A 24,651-nucleotide genomic window follows, 5' to 3' on the forward strand; every position below is an offset into this window, starting at 1 on the left:
AACTTTCTTTCACTTAAATCATCTTATCACATCTTCGTTAGTTCTTCGATTTTACTGTTTTACCTATGATAAATTCAATAAAATTCATATGAATCTCAGCAGAATCATGTTCAACGGAATCGTTAACTTGCAGGGATGGTATCCATAATTTAAATACTGCCCAGCATTATAGCATAAAATTGCTCTTAGATCACCCTGAGCTTTGTATTATTCTCGAGTTTTCACTGCTTTTGTTCGCTTGGGTAGACTACAGCGTCGCCAGAATCCAAGCCGGCTTCATGAGGTCGAAGGACAAGGATAGCCATTAGGTCGAAGGAAAGGGATATCCATTAGGTCGAAGTACAGTGTCCGTACAATAAGTTTCGTGACTGGTTCGCTGTAGCCTCAACAGAGCGGTGGATGGGACTGTGTCCAGGAAAATGAAGCTTTTCTCGACAACGTTATTACCTCAAAGGATAGCTCAAAAGGAGCTCAAAGGATATCGGTTAGACTCCATCGAGGCGATACAAGTGGCGACGACAAAGGCTCTCAACAGTATTCCGGAAACCGATTTCCAGCGGGCTTTTGACGAGTGGCAGACGCGCAGAACTAAGTGTATCGATGCAGGAGGAAAGTATTTTGAAGATTATTAAGTAATTGTAATGGTAACTACGATAAACTTTGATTTTTGGAACCAGTCCCGATACTTATTGTACGGACCCTGTACAAGGGCTCAGGGAGACCTCTGAACTAAAATCACTTTTAAAATTCCCTCTACAAATACTAAATACACACATATATGTGTAATATATTCTCATAATTTAATTCTCCTTAAGTGATTGGTACAGGAAGGAATGAAATTACGAGTCGTTTTGTGGACAGTTCGTGATTTTGGACGGATTGTGATCCTGGCCAATGTGTGATGGTACTTGCTTCGTATTTTCTTTGCTTACCTTTGTTCGCAGCGACTTAGTATTTATTTATAATTGATTGAGAAGGTGTTGGTGAAGATGCAGGAATTTTTTGGTGATAAAAAGTACAAGATGTTTCCTGTAGTTTTCTAGTTTACTTTTTCCTTTAGTTGATTTTATTTTGTGTTAAGAGGTGGAATTTAAAATGTACATGTTATTGTTCTGAGGTGTCATGCTAGGAACTTGTGTGCTATCCAGCAATGTCAGTATGAAAATTTATATTTATAATAATAAATATACGGGGATCAAGATGGTGCGGGGGCTAACGTACTGGCTTCCACCCTGAGGGCCCGGGTTCAAATCCCGCCGGTGTTGAATATTTTTCAGAGGTATCTCGATCCCTACTTGAGGTGCTTTGTGGAGGGCACTTTGAGTGAGTACACCATCCGTCGGATGGGACGTTAAGCTGCGGACCCCTTGGCGCCTTTCGTAAAGAGTAGGCTAATGCCGAAGCCGGGTTTCTCTCCACCCTTCATCCTTTCCCCTATGGCGCAAATGACCTCAGCTGTCGGTCGCCTCCCCAAAATACTACTACTACAATGGTAAATATTTATTGTCCATAGTGCATGGAAGCGTAGGAAATTTCGAATTCATCCCTATATTTAGGAAAATGCAGTATGATATCGCGCGAGCTCCGTCCTAGAGTTCATTAGCTAGGTATTCAGACAAGGTACTGAAAGTGTTTCAATAACCACGTCTTTTTGTGTAAAATTTGTGACGCAATCTTCGTTTGTGGTGGGCAAAATAGCTCTTCCTGATGCGACATTGACGGACTTGATGTTGGTACTTACCCTCAGGAAGCCAGGCCTTGCATTGATTGAGGAGGCGCGGGCGGAGGGTGAGGGGTTTGGGACAACTGCACCATCCATCCTATTCTCTCTCCTCATCCGAATTACAAGCCGACGCGACTTACTACATACGCTACGCACCCGTTCGGAGAGCAGCTAAAGATCTCAGGGTTGTATGGGGGAGGGAGGGGGGTCGGGAGGAGTGCGTGATTCACGGTCGTAACGAGCCCGAGTGTACTGAAAGGGAGGAGCGGGAGAAGCAAAGAGAAAGAGAGAGAGAGAGCGGGAAGGAGAGAGAAGCGAGGGAGCGCTGACACGAGAATGAAGGGAGGCGATGCTCTCGGATTAATCGTATCAAAGCTCACGTCTCGCAGTCTCTCCCGAAATAGGCTTAATGCCCCCCGAGGGCACGGCGTGTCGCTGGCGGCGCCGTGAGCGAGCGGTAAGGGGTAGAGTCCCTTTGGGAAGAGTTCGGCCAGTGCTGGCTTGATTCCTGATAGGATCCGCCATGTTCCGTCAAAAACACACGTGTATTAAACGCCCGTAAACGAGTAAATTTTGCCCTTATGTATCGTATTTGTTTCAGATTATCACGAAGAAGTGAGCTTTATTACTTATCGACTTCGCAATAATTTATTTCACGCGATTTCGAGGAAACCTGATGCACTTTTCTTTTCCAGCACTTCACTTCCAACTGTAGATGCTACTTGAGTAATAGCATTTGGTTTCGATTGGGGCCGTACGTACTCTTAATGAGGGACTCTGTCAAGGGGGGGGGAGGAAAGGAGGCCGGGGAGTGCGTGCTTTCTCCCGGGGGGGCTGGAGAACAGCGGGGCGGGCAGGTATTGCGGGGGAGGAGATAGCGCGGCCGGGTTGCCGCTGTGGAGTTGAGGCAGTCGGTGGGTAGGAGGTTATATTATTAGGGCTGGCGAACCGGTCAATTTAAACGATATTTGAGGGCGCGCGTCCGTGGTATACGTTTACTTACCACGAATCCGTGGAGATCCCTGGATTCGGTGCAAAAACACTTCGCTGTGTGGTTTCTCGTTTCACCGCTTAAAGTAATGTCTATATTGCCTTTCATTAAACCTAGCCGGTTGCATCTGTGCGTCCTGTACGAGTTATTCGTATTGTGGAATTGTAATGACTCAGAATAATGATATATCTGTTTAAATTGAACGTTATGTCACCCCTGATGTACACCCAACCCTGTAATCCACCATGGGGGCGTGTGGCAGCGGGAATTTAGTAATTTTGGGATAGCTTTTAGTTGTTTGGTTTGATAAACATATATCCATACTGTAAACGGCGAGAGAAGACTCCGCCGCTACTATGATTGACTTTGAGACTTAAAATTATATGCGAAAATTTACAATTGTTAAAGGACGGGGCAGTTAAACCGAGTTGAGGATCTGCCACAAACACCATGCATACTCGGAAAGTCAACCCTTGGTCTCATCCCATTCCTTGAAGCTTTGGCGAAGCCAGAAGGATAGCGAATTCCAGCATACCTTCCTCACATTAATGCCCTGCAACTCCCTGAAGCATTATGGAGAATAATATTCTTTTATTAAATAATGTTTTCGTAAAATACCTTTCAGCCCTGGGCTTGTAAGATTTGGCAACGCCATGGCCCCTCAAGGGATAAAAGTTCAGGAGCGAACGCAAGCTATCATTAATACTCGTATATCCACTGAGAAATTACCGTCTTCAGCAGGTTTTTGGAAGATTGGTCTTTCACTTCGCAGGTTATATTTTCCACTTATACCGTGGAAGAGTTATAATGAAATAATTATTTGGATGGTTAAGCCTCGGAATAGCTTATGATGAGGCTATTATTTGATTACAAAATTATGGTACTTAATATATTGCTGACGTTAATACTCTCTAAATTCCTATTTAAACCACTCAATCACTGACTTAATCTTCGACTGTGTTTTAGCGGTGCTGATAAGCCTTTAAGGACACCTAAAATACCTGTAATTTTACTGTTTCTTATGCTCTTGTATGTTCCTATGAAACGTTTTGGAACTTTAAAATATTAAGCGCCTTAAATTAGCAGCACACCGCTGTGACAACAATGACGTAGAAACACAAGCACCCGATGCGCGGTGTATATTTTCACGTTTACCTTCATCGTTACATAATTATTGCCGGTTCCGTTTCGAGCACCGGTTGCTATGCTTCCCTTGAAATATAATTACCATTTTTTTCTATTATTTTTCGTAACTATATTGATTTCTCATGAATATTTTAATGTGTGCAAGAGTTCGTTCCAGTTGAGTGGCGGCCTCTGTGCTGGGCCTGAGAAGTAGAGTATGAGACATTTGGGTCCCCAAATATGAATATGTCCTTATTGAATGGTGTAAGATCTCGGGCGCTCAGTTAGTTTCACTTTGACGCCTGACCTAAATCCTAGCGCTCTGGGTTGATTTGACTAGAGAGAAATGTGGCCAAATTTCCAAATGCTAAGACGATTAATCGTTTTTTATGGCCAAGAAATTTGTATACTACGCTAGTCTCCTAGCAGTTTTGGGAACCTTTGGTCAAATTCCGTCCTAATCCGGTTTTTTCTTCGTAGGCCGGCAACTACCTGTTCAGCGACGATACCGAAAGCAGCTTTTAAATGTTTCCTTCTTGGCAGATATGTACGGATAGTTCCTAGACGGTGAAAGATTTCCTGGTTCTTAATCTTCAAGGATGAATGCGTGTTGGCCCTCTATGAAGTGAGGAGAGTAATACTTTACGATGAACTTAATGTAATTATAGATGCTGTTGTTCGACTTGTTTTCGAAATGAAATTTATCACATCGGGTTTCATCTCGGGTTAACATTTCTTTGTTTTTAGAGTTCTTACCTCGCTACTGAAGGAAAGTTGTGGTCCGCAAACCTTAAAATCTGAGATTTTCATGACCAAAGAAAAGTTTTCAATTATGAACTTCCAACTATTTTTCGCTTTCATTTTCCTTTTGAAAGTCTCGCGTTTCAAAATTATTTACATTTATTAGGTGCATTTGTTACTAAGTGAAGAAAATGTTACCCGATACTTTGATATGGGCTGGAACTATGGCAAGTACGCTGGGGAGTTTAGAAAGATGTGTGGTTGAGTGACGCGATGGATGGCTACCTAAGGTGGAATACTTGCATTACAATTTAAAGGTTTTTTTCATTTGTTTTCTACATGCTCATTGAGTGTGGCCTCACTATTTAATTAGTTTTCTTAAGGTTCCACGTTCGTGAAGTAAATGCGAAGTGCGTCAGCACTTGTTGTTTGTAATCTTTCGTTTACGGAGACTTCCGTGACCTTAAACGAAATTCAAGGTACGACCAGTTCCGGATCCGCACATTTCCCATTTTCCAAAAAACATAAAATTGTAAATTATGGGGTGGTATAGATCTTGCAGTTCTCACATTGATTCTGTTATCTTTTGGTTCACCCCTTTCCCACTTTCTCTAAACTTTGAAACTTTAGGAGACACTTCTGTCCATTCAATGTTCGACGGTTGGTTCCCCAGGTGGCCTCGTTCCCAGCGCTTTTGTCTTGTCTACGATATATTTACGATGACTCGTTAGTCATATTGTTTCCTTATGGGTCATTGAAGGGTGGAAGCAGAAGATATGAGAGGAAAATATAGTCTGGGTGAAGGAGATTCGGTTCATATCCGTTTCCCCCAAAAAATAGAGTCGATGTGGATTAATTGAGGAGATAGTCGGGGTAAATATGGATTTTGATAGGGAAAGGTTGTCACCTGAAAAATGTGTAATCTTTGGGTCAGACAGCAAGACGCTGTTACGAGCGTAGACGTTGTTTAAGCCAGCTTCCAAAAAAAATCGATACGCGGTAGAAAACAGAGTCACTGGAAGAGGGATTGGACGTAATTGATGTGGAACCAGACTGGAGATAAAGGAATGGGACGTATTGAGCAGAAGGTTGGTGAATGAACAAAAGCGAATTAATGGTAAAATATTTCGACGGGGAGCGATTTCCCCTGGCTTTTGCCGATTACCAATATGAAACGTCGAAGGAAATTGTTAAGCACGGTCCTGTGGGACTTTTACTGCTTCCGTGAGATCTCGATGCATCCATGGTACAGGGATGAAAGTCGTTTTCCTTGATAACATGACTGAAATCCACCGTGCTGCATTTTTATAAAATAGCGGACGACTTCCGGCTTAACATTCAGTCAAAAATGATATCCAAATGCCCCTTAGGTAGTCAATGGACGATGCGATTGGGCTGTGGATAGTGTGAATGATCGATATGATGAATTTTTTTTGAAAGAGGGCTCTGTGAGGCATTTAATGTACAAGTTAAACACTAGGAGCAGCGAAAAATTGCCTTGTAGGATATCAGTGGAAGCGGAATACAAATCATCTTGAAGTGGGTTGATTTTAATGATAGAGCATCGGCTGGAAAATAAATGACACTACACTTCATTGAATGGAATGGTATCTTTAGTATAGAGAAATTTAGGCAATAGGCCAGGCGATGGTTGAAGCCACTGGCGAATCGCTCGGTCAAGTGCCTGACCTGGCGCTCTGAAGAAAAAGTGAAGACAGGAGCTCATTTTTGTCGGATTAAGTGAATTTGTGAGAGCATAAGAACAAAGCTCACCAAAGAAGTTTTGATAGAACTGAGAAAAAACTGGTGGTCCTGTCTGATTAAGCATCAAAATAGTACTTCAGAGAATCCGAAAGATCGTCGGTTTTGGCAAATTTGGGTAGTAGGGGAGATGTAAATGCAAGATAAGGCCTTGAACAGGTTTGAAAAGAAAGGAAGGAGATGATTAGGGGAGTAACTAACGCGGATATGTAATATACTAAGGGCAGTCAAATGAAAATCGAGCATCCGCCTCAACGAACACAGTCCGTTAAAAGCTAGAAGCTAACATTGTAAGCATCGCTACTGCCGTAGCTGTGGTAGGAGAACTACATAGTGACAACTCACAGGCGCACGCAGTTGTTGGGTCCTTGTCCTTGTTAGTTTCTCGGATTGGTTGTTGTAGCGGGTGTTCATTTTCATGTAACGCCGTGGACGTAAGATTTCCTAGGTTTTAGTCGGTGTTTGAGCATGGCGACTGTCGGCGAAGAGTTAAACATTGGTTATAGGTTGGAGTGCCAAGGGAACCCGCAAACAGACGCCCAGGCAGGATTTTGGTTTATTAACATTACGTATCTGCGGACGTTTGGCACATTTTTGTTGTAATTATTCCTATTTCCTTCGGAGTAAAATTACGTTTCATAAACGAGTCCATACCGTGGGGACAAGCCGATTCTTTGCCCCGTTTCCGTTTGGGCGCCTTCGTAAGTTTAACCTAGCAGATCAGATTGACATTATTTGCCTTCTTGAATTCTGGTGTGATATATTGGTTATTGCAATCGTTATATTTAGGTGCATGTGAATTCGAATCAAATTTGTGGGCATGCCTATTTTCAAGCCATCGTTTTCATCATGTAAAAGACGTTTGCTTTAATGGAATTAACATTTCCATTACAAACCGTGATTCATTTACTCTGATTGATTGTGTGCGTATGTGACGCAATGGTTTCTCAAAGGCAGTATTGCATACCTTACGCAGGATTGAATAATGGCCAGCATTTATGTGATGTTCATTTTTCAATATAAAAATTAGTGCTAATTAGTTTGGTCAACGCCCGAATGTATTCCTTCATTTGAAATAAATGATATGCAAGTGAATACATGATTAAATGTATAGAATAAATGCATCTTCACATTTTCCATCGCGATTTTTTACGGAGAGATAGTATATTCACGTTTGCAGGATTATTAAGTACGAAGGAAATCATAGAAATTTTTATCAATTAAATGGTATAATAATATCTGTAATTAATAACGATCATCTTGGGGCAAATAGATTTGGTGCGCTGAGAAAGACTCACTTGAAAAAAATTAGTAATTATTAATAATAGACTCAAAGGCACATTCTCTCGCTATCTTCCAATTCATTCGTCGCAGTAAATTTTTTTCCGAACAAAGAATTAAAAACTCCTTTTAGTCCTTTGAATAATCATTTGTCAACGTTTTAATTTCTCATTATGTTAGCGGTTTTAAAATCAATTTTAAAAAATGCCTTTTTGCAGGTTTTGCTCATGTGTAGGTGCAAACGCATTTAAAGCCCACAAAAAGGCGTGATGCTCTGCGTAATTCACTTCCTTGAGTGATTAAATCTTGATTAAATTGTATACCCTCTTGTGCAACTAATGACGATACCCGCTTTTACTCATTCACATTTTTCGTCTGCGATGTCGTCAAGTATTGATGATTACTTAAGGTTAAGGATTTTGACGGTTCAATGCCATGCTATCTTGAATCGCACCCTCAAATTTTATTTTTCGAAGAATTATGTGGATAAAGTTTGCCATGTAATATTTAGAAGTATCGTAAGTGCTAGCGAAGGGAGTATTCAAACGCATAGGAGAGGAGCACTTGGACCGTAATAGTCTGAGGTATGGTTTGACCGGAGGTTTATTGTGAGAGACAGGGGTTTGTACGATATCATTTAGCGAATGGGCCGTTATTCTCCGGTTAAGGGATGTCAGCAGCAGGAAGCGGGACAAATGAATTGCCATGGAATGGGAGGGATGTTAGAGGTGAGAGAGGGTTACTCGATTACTTTCTCAAAACATTTTATGCGGCCCGTGAAGCCCCGAAAGGCGATATTTGTTTCCCTTGCTGTTGTTTCTTATTTCCGTTCTTATTAGCGAATGGAGGGTGACTAGTGTTCGAGTGTGGTCGTAGTGATTTCGGGAGTATCAGGAAGGTTGGAAGTAATTTGAATAGGAGGTTTGGTGTTAATTCAGGGTGTTACCCAGTCGTGAAAATTGAGAACTCTGGAAAAAGTCGGGAATTGCTCAATTTAGTCAATGATTCGGGGAAATCGTGAAAGGGGCCGAATCTCTCGAAGGAGCGGCTAATCTGATTAAAATATTCGAGAATTCAAGATGAAAAGCACGTTCTTTTGAGGAATGAGGTAAGTTTATGTTTAGCGTAGGTCATAGCAGCAATAAGGAGATTACAGGCACCGAGACTTTTAGCAAGACAAACTGATGGCTGAGCAGACGGATCATATTCGTGGCTGCCGCAGCAGTGATGAGGGATGGATGATTCACAAAAAGTTCCGAATCAGATTCCAAATATTTAAAATCAGGAAAAGGACGACGCGTCGTTAGGGAAAAACCCGGGAATGGGAGAAAATGGTTGTTCACCCTATAACGAAAGGGAAATGTGGAATGAAGTGAACGAATGCCGAGGCGGAAGGAAGATGGTCCAAGGAATATTGATAATCTGATTCACGGATGGAGGTGAGGGAAAGAGGGAGGATGAGTAGTCAATATAAATATCTGATTAAATATTTATAACTCTGTCAAATATTTGTTTTAAAGAAACGATAAGGGAGTATTGGTGCTGTACTTAAGCATTATGGGAGTGTATCCAAGAATTAAAACCGTTATAGCAGGAGAGGGAGGGATTGCCTCGTCCGTGTTGCGATAGAAGGGAAGAGATTCATGAAAAATAACCCGGCTAATTTGGAATGCAATTGCGGAAGATAGATAAAGAGAACGACATTGTGAGACCGCAGGTGCAACTTACTACAGTTAGTCAGCGTAAATATCATGAACAGGGTTAGCGGGGTGGCTGTAGCTTGCTCGCCGCGTGGTAGCTCTAGGGATGGGGGAGGTGAGAAGTGGGGTTTTGGGAGGAACGTGTATATCAAAGCCAAACCGCCGAACGGAGCGCTGGCGTTCTCTGGCGCATGCACTATCACGCAAGTTGAAGGATAGTACAGGATGTAAGGACTCCTGTAGGCCATCGATGTGCAGCAAGTGGCGAGCTGTGTCTTTCGTTCTTCCAGATATGTGTTCATGATTTCCAGTTCTAATTGTTAAAAAAAAAACTAAGTGAAAAGCATACGCTATATCGAGGCCGCGAAAAAAGCGTCTCCAATTTGATTCCCCTAGATTTTTTACTTTGCAGAGCAGAACCAGGCCAAAAAAATTAAAAAGCATAAAGATGCAATAAAAATTTGGGTTTAAAAAATACACTTCCTCGTGTCATATGATGGATAAAATTAGTTTATTTAGCTTGATGTTCCACCAATTTTCCTCTTCGCGCCACGAAAAAACAAACTAACGTTACGTTTCACAACTTTTCCAAACTCATATCTTTTATCCCCGTTATGAGACTTGATTATCATCGGCCACGGGGGGCAGCTCCACACGCAGCGCTTCATTAAGTTAAGATGGGTACGAGGTGGTCAACCCCCGCAACCATGACAAGTCTTTCAGCAACATTGTGACGGAAGAACGAAACAAAGAGATTTGATTGGATAGATTAAGTTGTCTCAGGTACAAAAAAAAACCATAAACACGGTAATCAACCCGAAGGTCGGTTTGGTTGGTGACGGCAGAGTTCACCCAGTACTAAGCCCTATACGGCGTGTGAAAATTCACACATCAGGGAAGGGGGGGGGCAGTTCCTTTCCCTGTGCCGGTTATGGTTTCCCAGGAAGACCTGGTACCTGAAAAATCACTTTAGCTTGGGTTGAGCTGCAGGTGCCCAGAGTGACTTGCCCGGTAATCGAACCCGGGACCCTCTGGTCAGCAGTCGAACGCTCTACCCACTGGACTACCGCGACCCATTCTCAGGTACAAGTGCATGTATAAATTGGGAGCGGTAGGGGGATCCATAAATATGTGTATGTTAGGCCATGTAGGTTTCCTTTCATTCTTTTGTCATGGCTTCTCCTGATATCGAAATTTGATACCTTACGCAAACTATTTCTTCTGCCCTCCCAGTACCTCGTTGGATTCACTCTTATTTTGTCCTTCCTTGTTCCCGTTTCAATAATTTCCTTGCAAGCGCTCGCCTCATCATTATACTGTCCCTCCTGAGTGCGTTCATGCGAACGTTGTCTTGCGTCATCATTATGCCATACACAATCAAGTCATGGCGCTATTTCTTGTTGTTCCTTCTCTCTATGGCCTTTCAGTGGTATTTGTTCCTACTTCGCCGTCACGTCGGCCGCGAATTTTCCAGAGTGCCTCAGAGGCATTAAATCCATTCATTTGTAACATTTCTCATTTTGCTTTTCCTGGGGAAGCTCTTCATTCTTCAGGGGTTCTCTTCAAGGGAATTTCTCCTCGAGCAAATGAAGTTTTTTTATTTCTGTCAGAGCCGTTATTATTTTGTGAGTTATTATTGTGCGGTGATATATCATTATATGATGGTTTGGATATATGAGATTTTTAAAATTGAATCTATTGAGTATTCAATGCTCTATTTAGACTTAATTCTTAATTGACTCTTAATAGATTTTTTTAGAATTATGGCGGATTTGATATTTAACCGTGTACAAAATTGTATCTCCTCCGTTGTGGTTTATTTTAGAATCCTGTCTATGCTGGATAATTTTAGGGAGTGCTTAATTGTTTGACGATATATTTATTTAGTTCTTATGAATTCATACTTTATAATAAATAAAATAGTAATAATCAGTAAATCACAGAAAAAATAAGTGCAAATCATCATCGACAAATTAATTTAATCACTCGAAAGTATGCAGCATATGTATTTTGACACCCAGAAATTAATCCAAACATGGATCTAACCTTAAATGTTGGTGAGATGATGTTCATTAGCTTACAATTGTTTTTTATCACTAACTGACTGCCTTTATACCTCTTCAAATATATGCCCGCCCATAAATGACATCACCCTAATTTTTTGGAATTTTTGACCCTCTTATTCCCCTGCCGCCAACCGTCACTATTTGGAAGAAACAATGACGCGAGAGGGCTTCCCACCCATTGACGTCACCTTCTTCGATAGTTGCTATTATTCGAAAGGAATTCGTTTCGTAAAGTCGGACTTTTAATTCAATACAACTGAAAAAATTTATCTTCCCCTTTCATAAATTTTCGTGCGGTATGAAATAATTTCTTTTGTAGCCGGAAGGGAATCCTATGCCCGTACGTAATAGTCTATGCCCACGGGATGGGATGGGGTGTTTGTGAAATTGGACTTAGCCGGACACAAAGTGGGGGGGGGGGGGGGAAAGGAAAGCAACGAAAAGCTAATTCCATCAAAGGTCAAAGAGTGGCCTAAAACTGCGGACCTCTTTAATTACTTCATAGTGACGTCACCTTGCTCGTAACCCTCCCTCCCATGTAACTTGACATCACCGCAGCTAAACCATCTACCCCTCCCCCGATTGGCTGGCGTCATTTATGGGTATCCCTTAAAAAGCACCGCTTTCTGAACCCCAAGCCCTCTTGCTTTATTTTTTTCCCAGCTGGATTTTATTCCAGATGGACTAACTTTTAGGAGTCCCTCGAACATAGAGGCGTTCAGTCCTCGGCTTCACCGTACTGCTGGCCCAGGTCAGCTTCATCGATTACGAGATGTCTTTAGGGAGGATTCGTAAACTTTATGCCGAAGGTTTTTCGTATTAACTTGTCGTATCGTGCCGTCAATATTAATTCGTGGCGTCGCAAAATTTACTGATGATAATGACTCTTTCACTTTCCAACTTGCAAAAAAATTTCTATTTTTACGCTGTCATTTAATATTTAAATGGAAGTAAGAACGAGGTCTCTAGAGCTGAATAGCATATTTTACGCAAGATAATCCCTTGTAATTTTCAGACAAATGAAAAAAAATCTCTCACCGACTATTGTGTCCGTCATGAATTTTCTGGTCTCCGACTCATTAATGACACTCTTAATACGCAAATTGCAGAAGGTTAAATTTGTATTCTAAATTTTATTTTCTATATTCCTAGTCTCATATGTAATTATTACTTAAGTCGTGGTGTTGCTTGTGTGGGATCGATTCTCATAATCGTAGAATCCTTTTTTTACCTATTGATTTCTGCCAGAGAATACTCATATGAAGCCCAATTTGCAACCCAACTATTCTACTCACTCAGGGAATTAAATATCATCATACTCGTGCATTTCGGGAATGTCCACGTCATTATTCCTGACGCCGGAGAAACTAAAATCATTATATCATCGGTATATTCCGTACGTTACTAGTGCTATCCTCGCTAGCGGCGACTACAAGGGACTCGTATTTAGGCTATCAGCCTTCCGAATCTAAATGGATATTTCGGAATAGAGTCAACTGATGGCGCACCCATGTTCGAGACTTGCCTTTCGGATCGTTAATTTTTGCTGTTTTTTCGAACTTTCGTTAATTCTCTGTTGTGCTAGTGGAGTCACAACGATAAATCCTATGCTTGACTATGTGAGGCAACACCCACCTGCATGTGTGCCGGCTGACCACTCGACGGCAGAAGAGGGAAATTTCTTTCTGTGCATTGGAAAAAGTGGGAAGGAATCTGGACATTTTTTGACCAGAGATTTTTTCCAATTGTCGTCTGACAATGTTACTTCTCTTTTTAATAACCTGCGGAAAAAAGTAGTCATATACGCGGATATCACACACCTGTCGGCGAAATAGTATCCCTAGTGTATTGCTGTTATTAGATTATCTATTTTCACGAAAACATCCTCGAAGTTTATATACAAGTATATATATATATATATATATATATATATATATATATATATATATACGTATATTTTGTAGGCAGGAAGAAAGTACTCAGAGATGAAGAGGGGATGTAGAGTAGGATGATGGATTTTGTGTTTGTTTAGGTGTCACAAAATATTTATTTAGTAGCTGTGTCAATCCAAAAACTTACCTTAACCGGTAAAATACCTAAAATAATATATATATATATATATGTGTGTGTGTATATATATATATATATATATATATATATATATATATATATATAATACACAGTAACACACAATATAGAAACACAAAAAAAGAAGAACACTCACACGTTATTTCTTGATATTTCGACAGAAACAATCTTCAGAGGAAGACGGATTGTTTCTGTCGAAATATCAAGAAATAACGTGTGAGTGTTCTTCTTTTTTTGTGTTTCTATATTGTGTGTTACTGTGTATTGTACTATTCGGCACTTCCGTGTTACGTCTACGAAAGCATATATATATATATATATATATATATATATATATATATATATATATATATATATAGTTTCGTCGAAGCAACTCGGAAGTGCCGAATAAAAAAATTTGGACAGCAACAAACAATATAAGAACAATCGGTTCTTATATTGTTTGTTGCTGTCCGAGTTTATATATATATTTACATATATATACAATACTCGTTGTGTGCCTAGGGGTTCAATCGTATCGCTTGGTTAATAGTTGACTGCTCTTTTACAACCATATTGATCAACGCGGGAGAAAACCTATGATTGTGATGTAATCGGTGTATTACTTAATTTACAATTGTAATCCACGGAAGTAGTTACGAATAAGGCTATAATTTTATAACTTCTGAAATCAAATAGGTATTTCCTAACATACGAATAATGGTATCCGCGGAAGTATCGTCCCAAAGGAAAAACTACCAGGTGGGTTGTCCTGAATGTAGCTGGCTTAAGATACCCACAGTTCCCCAATTCGGTGAAAAGAAACTGGAATGACTAAAACTTTTTGAAATCAGTGCCTGGGGTTGGGCCCTGGGCTGCTCTGGTGCTTCATTCTGGCGGTAATCCCTGGTACGCGTACACATGCAGATAAAATTGACACAATATAACAGTTGCTCTTTTTCGAAAAACCAAGAAAATTTAAGCAACTAAAAACATTAATTTTGAATTGAATGAATTCATGAATATTTAGCATTCTCCTTTGTAATCGCATAGTTTTTATTTTCGGACAGTCTCGTAGGAAAGGTTCCAGGAATATGGTAGGAAATCTGTTGGAGGTTTTTAGCCATTTTCAGGATGTCATGCAGGTGAAATCTGAATTCTTAGAAATTTTGTTCTAATTGGATTCCTCAAAGCCTTCAGCGCACTTCCTCTTGTCGTCTTCTAGATTCCCAGAAAACTTGATATAATGTGTAAGTTTCAGTTTTATTCTCATATAATGCTTTACCAGAGCATTCTCCTCTCATATGTATTACGCTAACGTGCAATGAGTTCAACAGATTAACTTTGCCAGAAGGCCTCATAAAGCCATCTCACCCTGTGCCACGTCATTGCATATAATAAAGAGTCTTGTTTACCTGGTTTTTATATTTAATAAATATTAAGTCACATTTCTTGGGCAATTGTTCGTGTTTTTTAGCTGTATTTGTAGTTCAGAAATTTTGCGCATGAATATGGCCATTTCCTGCTAAATCTCGGTGTAGGGTTTTGTAAGGTGTACGCCGAATGCCTCTACCATCGTTCTTTAATGTATAACTCAGTTGGAGAACCGTGAAATCCGTGGAAACGATGGATTGTTTGACCCTAATGTCATGGTATTCATGAAGGAGCGTGGAAATCTTTTTATTGACGGGCCTTAATGAAATTAATACAATAAATCAAAAACTGTTTGAACGTAAAGAGTACATTTGTCTTTTGGGGTGTTTGCCATTTATCAAATGAGTAAGTTCGTTCTTTAAAATTTTCGTAGACTATTCCATGTTTTTTATAATGGTCTTTGTCGATTTTCTTTTTAAATATTTTATGAGCCACGTAGGTAATGAGCCTAAAAATCTCAGTTCAGTGATATCCTGTGAAATAGCCTACTCCGCCGTGTATCACGCCATAGAATGCTATAAACTTTTGCCCTAATACCTTCTGGGGTAAGTATTTTATCATGCATATAAATATTACCTGGAATTATGGTTTCTCTTTGTATGGAGAACGCATCAAAATTGCGATCCTATCAAAAGGGATTTTTAGTACTGGGCAGCTTTTGTTAAGGATAGACGACTCGAAAAAGAATCCACATCGTGAAAATACCTTATCCCTAATTAAATGCACGTATTTCTTCTAGCATCTGATTTTTAATGTGTATATTGTCACATTTGAAGTGTAATATTGATACTTGACTACTGAAATCCAATTTTCTTGGGCTGAAATTTGTTAAATAAAAATTGTATTGATTGACATGGGAAGACAGTAATACGTCCCAGAAATACTCTAAATTTATGAAATTTTACCTTAAATTGCTGTTCCAAGTCATTAAAAGATGATGAAAGATTTTTTTCTTGAAGGACTGTTTGTAAAATTTAAGCAATTGATGAATCGTTTACGGAGGAATTACTTAAATTCACCAAGGCGCAAAATAATAACTGATAGTGTCGATTATTTTTTAAGAGGACACCGCGGATATTGATGAAACCAGTTGAGTAAAAATACGATGGGGCCGAACACTTTAATTAAAAAAGTCATTTGAGTGACTTTTGTCCAAGACCGGTCGGCGTTCAGTATCCGCAGGGTCATCTAGTCCCGTAAGTGTTCATTCCCAGTGGTGCTTCAAGCTCATTGACCGAGGAAGTTCATCTGTTATGTTATCGCGGGCGTATGCGTTTTGGTGCACGAGAAAAAGATGGTCAACGTGGAGACGTTTTCAAACTCTTCTCTGAACGATTAAAATTTATATATGTTATGTTTTTGAAGTGATTTTAAATCCTTGTCGCACTAAAAAATCATTTACATTGCAGCACGTATTTTGATCTATAATCAGGCCTCGTAACCTACCTGGAAGCCGAGTTGCACTTTTCAAGACGATATTGATGACGACAAAAATAGTTGATTCGCATTCGTGGGATGCAGCAATTTATTTTGACGACCGCAATCACACGCGAGTATCGCGATGGTGGGATGCTTTCCCCTATCCTCCGGGCACTTGTATTCCTGGCGGCTTTCTTCAGCCGGGAGGGCGCAAGGCGCTCTGGCGCACCGAATCTAACCAGAATCTCCTCTCTTCCATTTTTTTTCACGCAGCCACAGGTAGCACCTATGCGCTAGCCACGGCGTCCTCGAGCGGGGGAGACGGCGCTGGCGACGAAGACGGAGCCTCATCGACCAACGCTCCCCTCCCCCGCACCTCCCAGCCGCCCGCGGACCCCCCGCACCCCTCAGCGGCGTCCCCCGGAGCCCAGCCCGCGCAGACGCCGCCGACACTCCCCGGCGCCCCGGCGGCCGCCAATACTCCGATCCTCTTGAAGGGACGGCGCAAGCGCGGCCCTCCCGCAGAGGAGGGACCCGGGGGGGGCGGCGTGGAGGGGTGCTCCGGGGGCAAGAGGGGGGAGTGGGAAGTGGGCGTAGGCTGCGACGGCGGAGGAGGAGGGAGGCGGTGGAGGGAGGAGGCAGTTAAGGAGGAGGCGAGGGGAGGTGGCGGAGGGAGCGGGGGAGAGGAGGAAATTGCGACAACTGCGGCAGTTGGGTCGGCAGCTATGATGGTCTTCGGTGCGGTAACCAGGTGAGAGTGATCTTTGTTATCAAAAACAAGGCCGGCGCGGACCAGGAACAGCATTGGGATGATTTCGGTCCGGAGCCTTATCTTTATTAAAACAAAACGGACACGCTTGCTCGGATGATGACGTACTTGTGTCCCATTCCTCATCGAGCGGCTCCTCAAAAGATCATGTCGTTTCGGAAGAGCGGGCAAATGGCCGGCAGACCGCCTTGTCGGCTGGGAACAAGTGGCTGCGGCGCGGTGGCACGGGAATTAATTTGTTTGAGTCCATAGTGAAATCTTCGTAACCGTAACGTTTCGGTCGGGGATCGATTATTTCTGGGACGCTCTGCGTCTGTGACTAAGGCGCTTTAGATAGAAGTGACCTTCTCTTTTGGGACACTTTTCTGGTTTATCACACGCCTCTTGTGCACGTGTTGTCCGGTGTTCTCCTGCACTCGACCCCGGTGGTCATGATGATGTAGAAGCTTTCACGAGAACAATATACATGTAATACGTGGACGGCACAATAGAAATCAAAAATATGTATAGAACACACGTAAACGGACTCTAACATTTAATATAGTTTAATGTCTGCTACGCAAGTTCACCTCTGCGTCACTGGACTAGCATATTACTGAATTCAGACACCGGCGTGGGTCCCAATCATAGCCTACCCTACGCTGTCTGAGAATATGATAGAGGCAAACGCCAATGTCTGAATTCTAAAAGTAATATGTTAAAGCCATGTTACGTCGCAGGACTATTAATATAGAATTCAGACATTGGCGTGTGTCTCTATCATATTCTCCGACAGCGTAGAGTAGGTTATGATAGACACCCAAGCCAGTGTCTGAATTCAGTAATATGCTTGTCCTGTGACGCAGAAGAGGACCAAAGTAGCGGATATAAAATTAGTACAAATGCGATGTATAGGTATGCATTTAATTGTAGTCAAAAATGAAAAGTTTACCCAAAACAAATACAACTCACTTCTATATTTCGGTGGTCCCTGCCACCAGGTGGTGCACAATATTCCGTATCAGTTAATGAAATAGTAATGAAAGGTTGATGATTTCTATTTTATGGATCTTTGACCTTTCGGAATGAAAGATACTGGTGTTAAGGCAATATAAAGACACTTGGGATGGGTGAAATGAAATCAGCGTGAGGGATGCGGAATTTTTTCTGTATTAACTCATCGCATCATTATATCTCGTAAATTGGCGGGAAATGTGTGACAGAGAGCCGTACATTATTCATAGTTATTTAGTGTAGACGTTATAAGGGTTCACTCTTCAGGGGGTGCTATAATGTTATTATGTGCAAAAGGAGCCATAGCCATGATAAATTTTCACCGTTTTTTGTCTAAGTAACGTATGGGTGATAGATAAAATATCACTGCATATAATTATTAATTTCCCATTGGAGGAAATTACTGGTCAGGTTGTTTGAAAAATATTGCATTTTCGGTCAAATGAGTCTTGTTTTAAGTTGATATTTTATTTAAATTGACTTATGCTACCGGCCAAATTACTAGCGTTATATCTTTTCTCCAAATTTAGAAGCCATTAACTGGCGAGCGCCTCTGTAAATTCGTTACTTAGGAGCATTTATTAAGATTCCGTGTAAATTTCTCTATACCAATTCTCTATTGCTCGAGAAACGTACAATTTTTTAAAACATAGAGAGCTAGTGGACCAGCTAGGTAAAAGAAAATTATGCGAGAGAAACATTAAAATAGTGCAATGTTTGAATTTTATGATCAGGCCTATGAGATGCGTTCAATCATGATATTTTTTCTGATGTTCGTCGTAGCGCAGACATTCAAAGACTGGAAATTGTGCAAAATGAATAACCATGCAACATAAATTTCTCGTTCCTATTTAAGCGTGGTTTCATCTCAATGGGGTAGTGATAGATGGCTCAAGCTCTAATTATGTGAAAGTAGCATCCGGCGTCCCACAGGGTAGCATCATAGGACCACTACTATTTCTTCTATACATCAATGACATCACCAGTAAAATAGAAAGCAGCATAAGACTCTTTGCCGATGACACTGTAATCTATAAGGGAAAAAGCGAATAACGCAGATCGTGATTCACTACAAACTGACTTAAACGACATTTAAAAAATGGTGTGAAGAATGGGGGCTGGAATTAAATACAAAAAAATGTACCATCATACATTTATTAAACAATAGAAAACATAACCAAACTTTACCAAATTACACAATCGGAGGTGTTCGGATGAGCGTCGTAGATGACGTATAGTATAATACTTGGGGGTCACCATTGTATCGGATCTTTCTTGGGGAAAACATGTACGTGCGCACTATTTGTGGGGAAGGGCGCTAAAAAGGGTGGCATTCGCTAAACGTGGAAACGAGGAAACGTGCTCTTTTTCTTTAGTAGGGCCTCACATTGAGACTGTCGAACTCAGAGATTCAAGTTTACCTTTTTCCCGCGCACTTTCGCGACAACAATAAAAGGGGGAACACCTAAGAAAATATTTGGTGCGCGCTGCCGAAAATAGGGATGTACAAGATTATATTCCCACAACACACTCTCCAAGTCTGGCGTCCTAATACCCCCGTTAATGTGCGCCCTTGTGCCAGGTGGGGTGTAGGCGATTGTATATATGAAGTCTATTGTATTTGTGAATTGTCCGTCCAGAATGTGTAGAATACTAACCGGTAATGCGTCTGATTTGCATGTGTGCCTGCCCTCTTTTAATGTATTTTATTTTGCTCTTTGTGTAGGCATAGGATAGCTGCTAACCATGTAATACTCGTAATCCATATTTGTAGGCATGATGCATGATTGGGGTTCCACGCGGTTTTTGGTGGATCGCGGGGTGCCAGCTGCATGAGGAAACCGAGGGAATATATATATATATAGAATGGCTGGTGACCTACTACCCCCTGCCACACGTCCTCGCGACGGCTTGCGGGGTATTATGTAGATGTCAAAAGAGGCCATAAATATCTTTATTTTCCTACATGGATAGAATGTAGCCTATTACCTGAAGCTTGAGATGAGAGATTTCGAAAATGTCCCCGCACTTAAGTAGCAATTCTTAGGTATGGTGAACAATAAGTTTAATTTTCTTAAATGTTTATGTAATTGCCGTATGGTGTACATACATGTATGAGATCGTCCCTGGTGTAGGGATTAATCAGTTTTGTATATTATTAATTATTGAATAGTAGCATTCTAATGGAGAGATGTGGTTGAATAAGGCCTTACTGACAACGTGCCAATAGGATTTTTTTAGACTAAGGGGATATTCATCAATGTGAGTTTCCATTGCTGTCAATTTTTGAGCGCTGTATTATTTGCATTCCTTCCAACAACGTGGGTAGTTAACAGTTCTAGCTCTGCCGGGCTGACATTTGATAACCATTGTGCTAAATCGAAGCCTTCATCCTGTATTTCTCCGTCACCGGCAGCTGTTTATGTGTATCCATGTACACGCATGTTCATACACATACGCAGTTTTGTAATTTGTAATGCGTGGGTTTGATTTCTCCTTATGATATGCTCCATGTTCATTCGGGTTGTCAACCATGAAATTCGCTAATGCTTGCGGGAATCGAGCAGGGCCGAAGGTTGGCGAACCGGCGGACGAAACGAACTAATTTGCTCTCGTCAAGCGCTCTAGCACCAGCTACTAAGTCAGGATGACACCGCAACACGTCATGCTTTCCATTCGGCTATCGCTTTCACATCTATCTTCATTCAGTCTCCTTCGGGTGACGTGCACATTCAGGGAGAATTGATCCATCCCGGTCCCCAGACTCACTTAGCTCGCTCACATTTAAGCCAGTCGAATTGGATTGGTGTTAATAGAATTTTATAACATGTTACCCAATTCCTCCGCCACGCGCCATTTAAGTTGCGCCATGAGTTGACTTACAGTTAGTTATATTCGTGGTACGAACCAAACACGGGCTACATTCACGCAGAGGCGAATTCCTTAACGTTATTTTTTGCCCTTGTTCTAGTTGATTTCATAATTCAGTGTAGGCAAGGGGATCTTTGGACCCATCATTTTGCGTCGCCAGTCATAAACGCACCACTAGTTGAGATTCTTCAGTATCGGTGTTTATCAACTCAGATTAAAGGGAGTCCGCCGCTCCTTTCCAGATTTTAAAAGATAATCAAATTGCATAGAAGAAAACTAAACTTCTGTTGTGTACAATTTGAAGCTAGTGCAGAATGTCTTCGTTGCCTTAATCACCTGTTTCAATACTGGATTCTCCTTCGTTGCTGTTATTTGCTATTATTTGAAAGTTCGATCATTAGGGAATCCGATCGTCAGTTTAGAATATTGAAAATATATTTCTTATTCCCAGGTAATAGCATTTTATTCCTGATATCGCTGCATCAGTGTTTACTTGCTTCTCATAAATGTATGCACATTTACATAATACCCCACAGGCCGCCGAAAGGGCGTGTGGCGGGGAGTGTTAGGTCACCGTCCGTAAAAGAGGATAAAACTACATGCAAAACCAATAAATTCATGCCAATCTATTTATTGTAACTTTGTCAATATGAAATAAATGCTTTATAATTATTCGATTTTCTTTAATTCCTGCAATAGTTTAAATCTACCATATGCATCGAACGAGGGAAATTTCTACGAATAGATTTGGTTTTCAGTTGACACTAACGTTGACATAACGCAACTAATATATTTTTATGATTTGTTTTTACTCTTTTATATGGGTAAAAATAAATTACTTAGTACTTGGCCGAATTCAGGACATACATGTATTACGTATTCATAGCATCTGCCAACCCAGCTAGTCCTGAGGAGAGCCCAATGACAGACTAAAACGAAGATCGCGTGTTCGAGTCTCACCGTACGTGGATGTTAACCTCTGGCGTAATGGTATATCTTGCACGCATCTGTTTCTTAATTCCATAGTTTACAACTGACTAAATTCAATCTCTTTGTCTATGTTATCAGTAAATACACAAGCCGTCTAATTTTTCCCTTTCATAACTTTCTAATGTGCATAATTCTAAAAAGCTATCACTTATCTTCATAATCAGGGACTTTTATTTAGAAAATTGTGTGTTCTGATTACGATTGGTGACTGCCTGGATTTCGGACGTGTCTGTAGTCGGCAATAGAAAAGTAATGGATTTGGAAGAGATGAAATTCTCCATCTGCCACGCACTTCGAAAGCCTTCGCACCAACTACTTTTACATTACAACATTACTGTTTATCAAGTTTTTGTAAAATGATGATTCGAATTGAGAAGTGGGTACAGCAATTTTGTTTTACAATTCAAAACGGTCGTACTTGGCAATTTGGTCTCCATTTGGCTGGCACTCCTTGGGACATAGTATTGCATACCATGGACCATAGTGTTGCATAAGTCTACTACGATCCTGAGCGCTATTTCGTTCGGAATTCAAACGTGGACGGGGGCTAGCGGAAGATGGAAACCCGGCATTTTCGTGTGGAGGATTTGAAGAGGAAGGATGCCTGCTCACGCTCCATAAAGTATAATACGGAAGAGCTCGCATTTCATCCAGACGTAATTGATTGGCGGGGATTACCCAGGGTCATGCGCATTACAGCTGAGATGGAACTGCGTGCCATGACGCGGGGAGATGAGTAAGCCGTCACTTCCCACTGTGCATCTCCTGCTCTAGAGACTTTTTTCCACAGGATTCGTTTATTCGGCCGTATTCAGAAGGCAGACTGCCGGCAAGCAGTGCGCGTGGTCACTTCACGCCACTCGCCAGCTGTAGTGGATGGAGTCCTATTCGCCTGGAAACACATTTTTCCGAATTTTTTATGCCATTCATGACTATAACCTAAATGTATTTGCTAGAGAAGATAGTTGTGGAACACTATTGAATGTTAAGTACCTCCACCAGCACCTTTAGCAATTCTCAAACGTACATTTAACGGAATTTCGTCGTACTGGCATTCTTTTCTTCGTTGACAGTGATAATCTTTTTGATAAAAGCTGGAATCGGCGTCGTTTTCCTTTATCCCAGTGATGTCGGTGGCGGAAATGTGGAGAAGAAAAGAGGTTGTGAGATTTAATACTTCGGTTCTCGTCGGAAGAATTTTCGTTCCTTTATTTAAGGAAAGCAACCGCATGATAATAAAAACCTGTTTTTCAAGTTAAGAATCTGCAAAAAAGAGAAATTTTACTGTTTCGTTCGTCTTTATTATGTTAGGATACCTAAAGTCGAGATACAAGATTCAGTTACGTTATGATTTTGTTTTTCATGTGTCTTGTGGTAACAGTTTGAAGTGGAATTCAGAAAGTTTAATTGCATGCCTGATATTGTATTGGGAAAGCAGACCGTTAGAATTCAGACCCGAGTGCTGTGATTCGGAAAGACTGAAGTAAACAAATAAAAATTGTAATGTGTGATTCATTGAGTGTTAATAGTTTGATTAATTTGTGTGAACTGGATGACCGTATACCGCGTAGTGAAACGGTAGAACGAACGACGGAACACAGCCTAACGATGAGAGTCAGGTGCGGCAGAATTCCAAGCTGCAATTCTACTTTTTATTGTAGTTGAGTGGCAATAAAAAATCATGGCTGGAATTTTACTGCAGCTGCACTTTTTCCTGGTGTATTTACGAAAAGAAACTTTCGTTGGGTACGTAGCGGTTTAAACCAAAGTGCATTAATGTAAATCTTGATCGTCCTTATCACCCCATAATTATTTTTTATTTGTAAAACATACAGCCGTCAAATATCACTGCTTGACTTTCCATCCTTGGCATCTCATTCATGATTTTTAAAAGCGTAGAAGCGTACAGTCTGTATAGTCTTTACTTATTAGAAAATAAATTCTTTTAACTAAGAGAGCGATGCAAAAAGAAAATCATTTAATTAGTGATTTAGCTTAAATATGTCACCGGTTGTTCTCGATTGTAGGCATCTGAGATAATACGATCAGGAAACACCACGCCCTTAATCAAGAAGTGTCTGGATTGGGAAGAGTAAGGCAGATTTATCGAGTAGTTGGGAATTAGTTAATCGTTATATATATATATATATATATATATATATATATATATATATATATATATATATATATATATATATGTGTGTATATATATATATATATATATATATATATATATATATATATATAAAACATTTGGACGACGCAATAGAACAAAAAACTGCAAATAGAAAACTCGATAAGAACACTCACACTTCAGAAAAGTTAAGCTTTCGGCCTTTTCTGAGACCATCTTCGGGTCAGACTGGAAGGTTTTGTGCGGAGGGAATGCGAGGGCTGGGGCAGGAGAGGTGCAGGGTATTCTGGGAAGGAATCTAGTGGCGACGGTTGAGGCCTGGAGTTTCAAAAGATCGGAATGCTAAAATGTACGCGGATTCGCGAGTTCTGACCTCTTTATTGGTGTCTGAATCGGGTTGGGATTCTAGGATGGTTAGGGAGAAACACTGGTCGAAGGCAAAGTTGTGGAAATTTGCGTTTGTAGGGACAGAAAGAGAAGGGAGTGAGGAAGATTTACAGGAGAAACGGTGATTCTTCATGCAGATGGACAAGGGGTTAATGTTTTCACCTATATAAAATGGAGAGCTTTGATTACATGTCAGAAG

The 24,651-nt window shown here is 40.8% G+C and overlaps 1 protein-coding gene and 1 long non-coding RNA gene across 2 annotated transcripts in view; both read left to right on the forward strand.

The window, feature by feature from the left end:
- The window catches only part of LOC139686049 (uncharacterized), a 37,954-nt gene extending 20,988 nt beyond the window's left edge, over nucleotides 1-16,966 (forward strand). The window contains exon 3 of the long non-coding RNA XR_011700288.1: nucleotides 16,582-16,966. This is a non-coding gene — a long non-coding RNA (uncharacterized lncRNA). The remainder of the gene's footprint in view (nucleotides 1-16,581) is intronic.
- Nucleotides 16,967-17,001: 35 nt separating this feature from the next.
- raw (NDT-like domain-containg protein raw) overlaps nucleotides 17,002-24,651 on the forward strand; it is a 136,076-nt gene continuing 128,426 nt past the window's right edge. The window contains exon 1 of the mRNA XM_071591312.1: nucleotides 17,002-17,059. Within this exon, the coding sequence (XP_071447413.1) occupies nucleotides 17,034-17,059 (26 nt within the window). The 5' untranslated portion in view covers nucleotides 17,002-17,033. The remainder of the gene's footprint in view (nucleotides 17,060-24,651) is intronic.

This window comes from Hetaerina americana, unplaced genomic scaffold (assembly GCF_022747635.1).
Source record: "Hetaerina americana unplaced genomic scaffold, ioHetAmer1.1.p SCAF_1, whole genome shotgun sequence".
Lineage (NCBI taxonomy): Eukaryota > Metazoa > Arthropoda > Insecta > Odonata > Calopterygidae > Hetaerina > Hetaerina americana.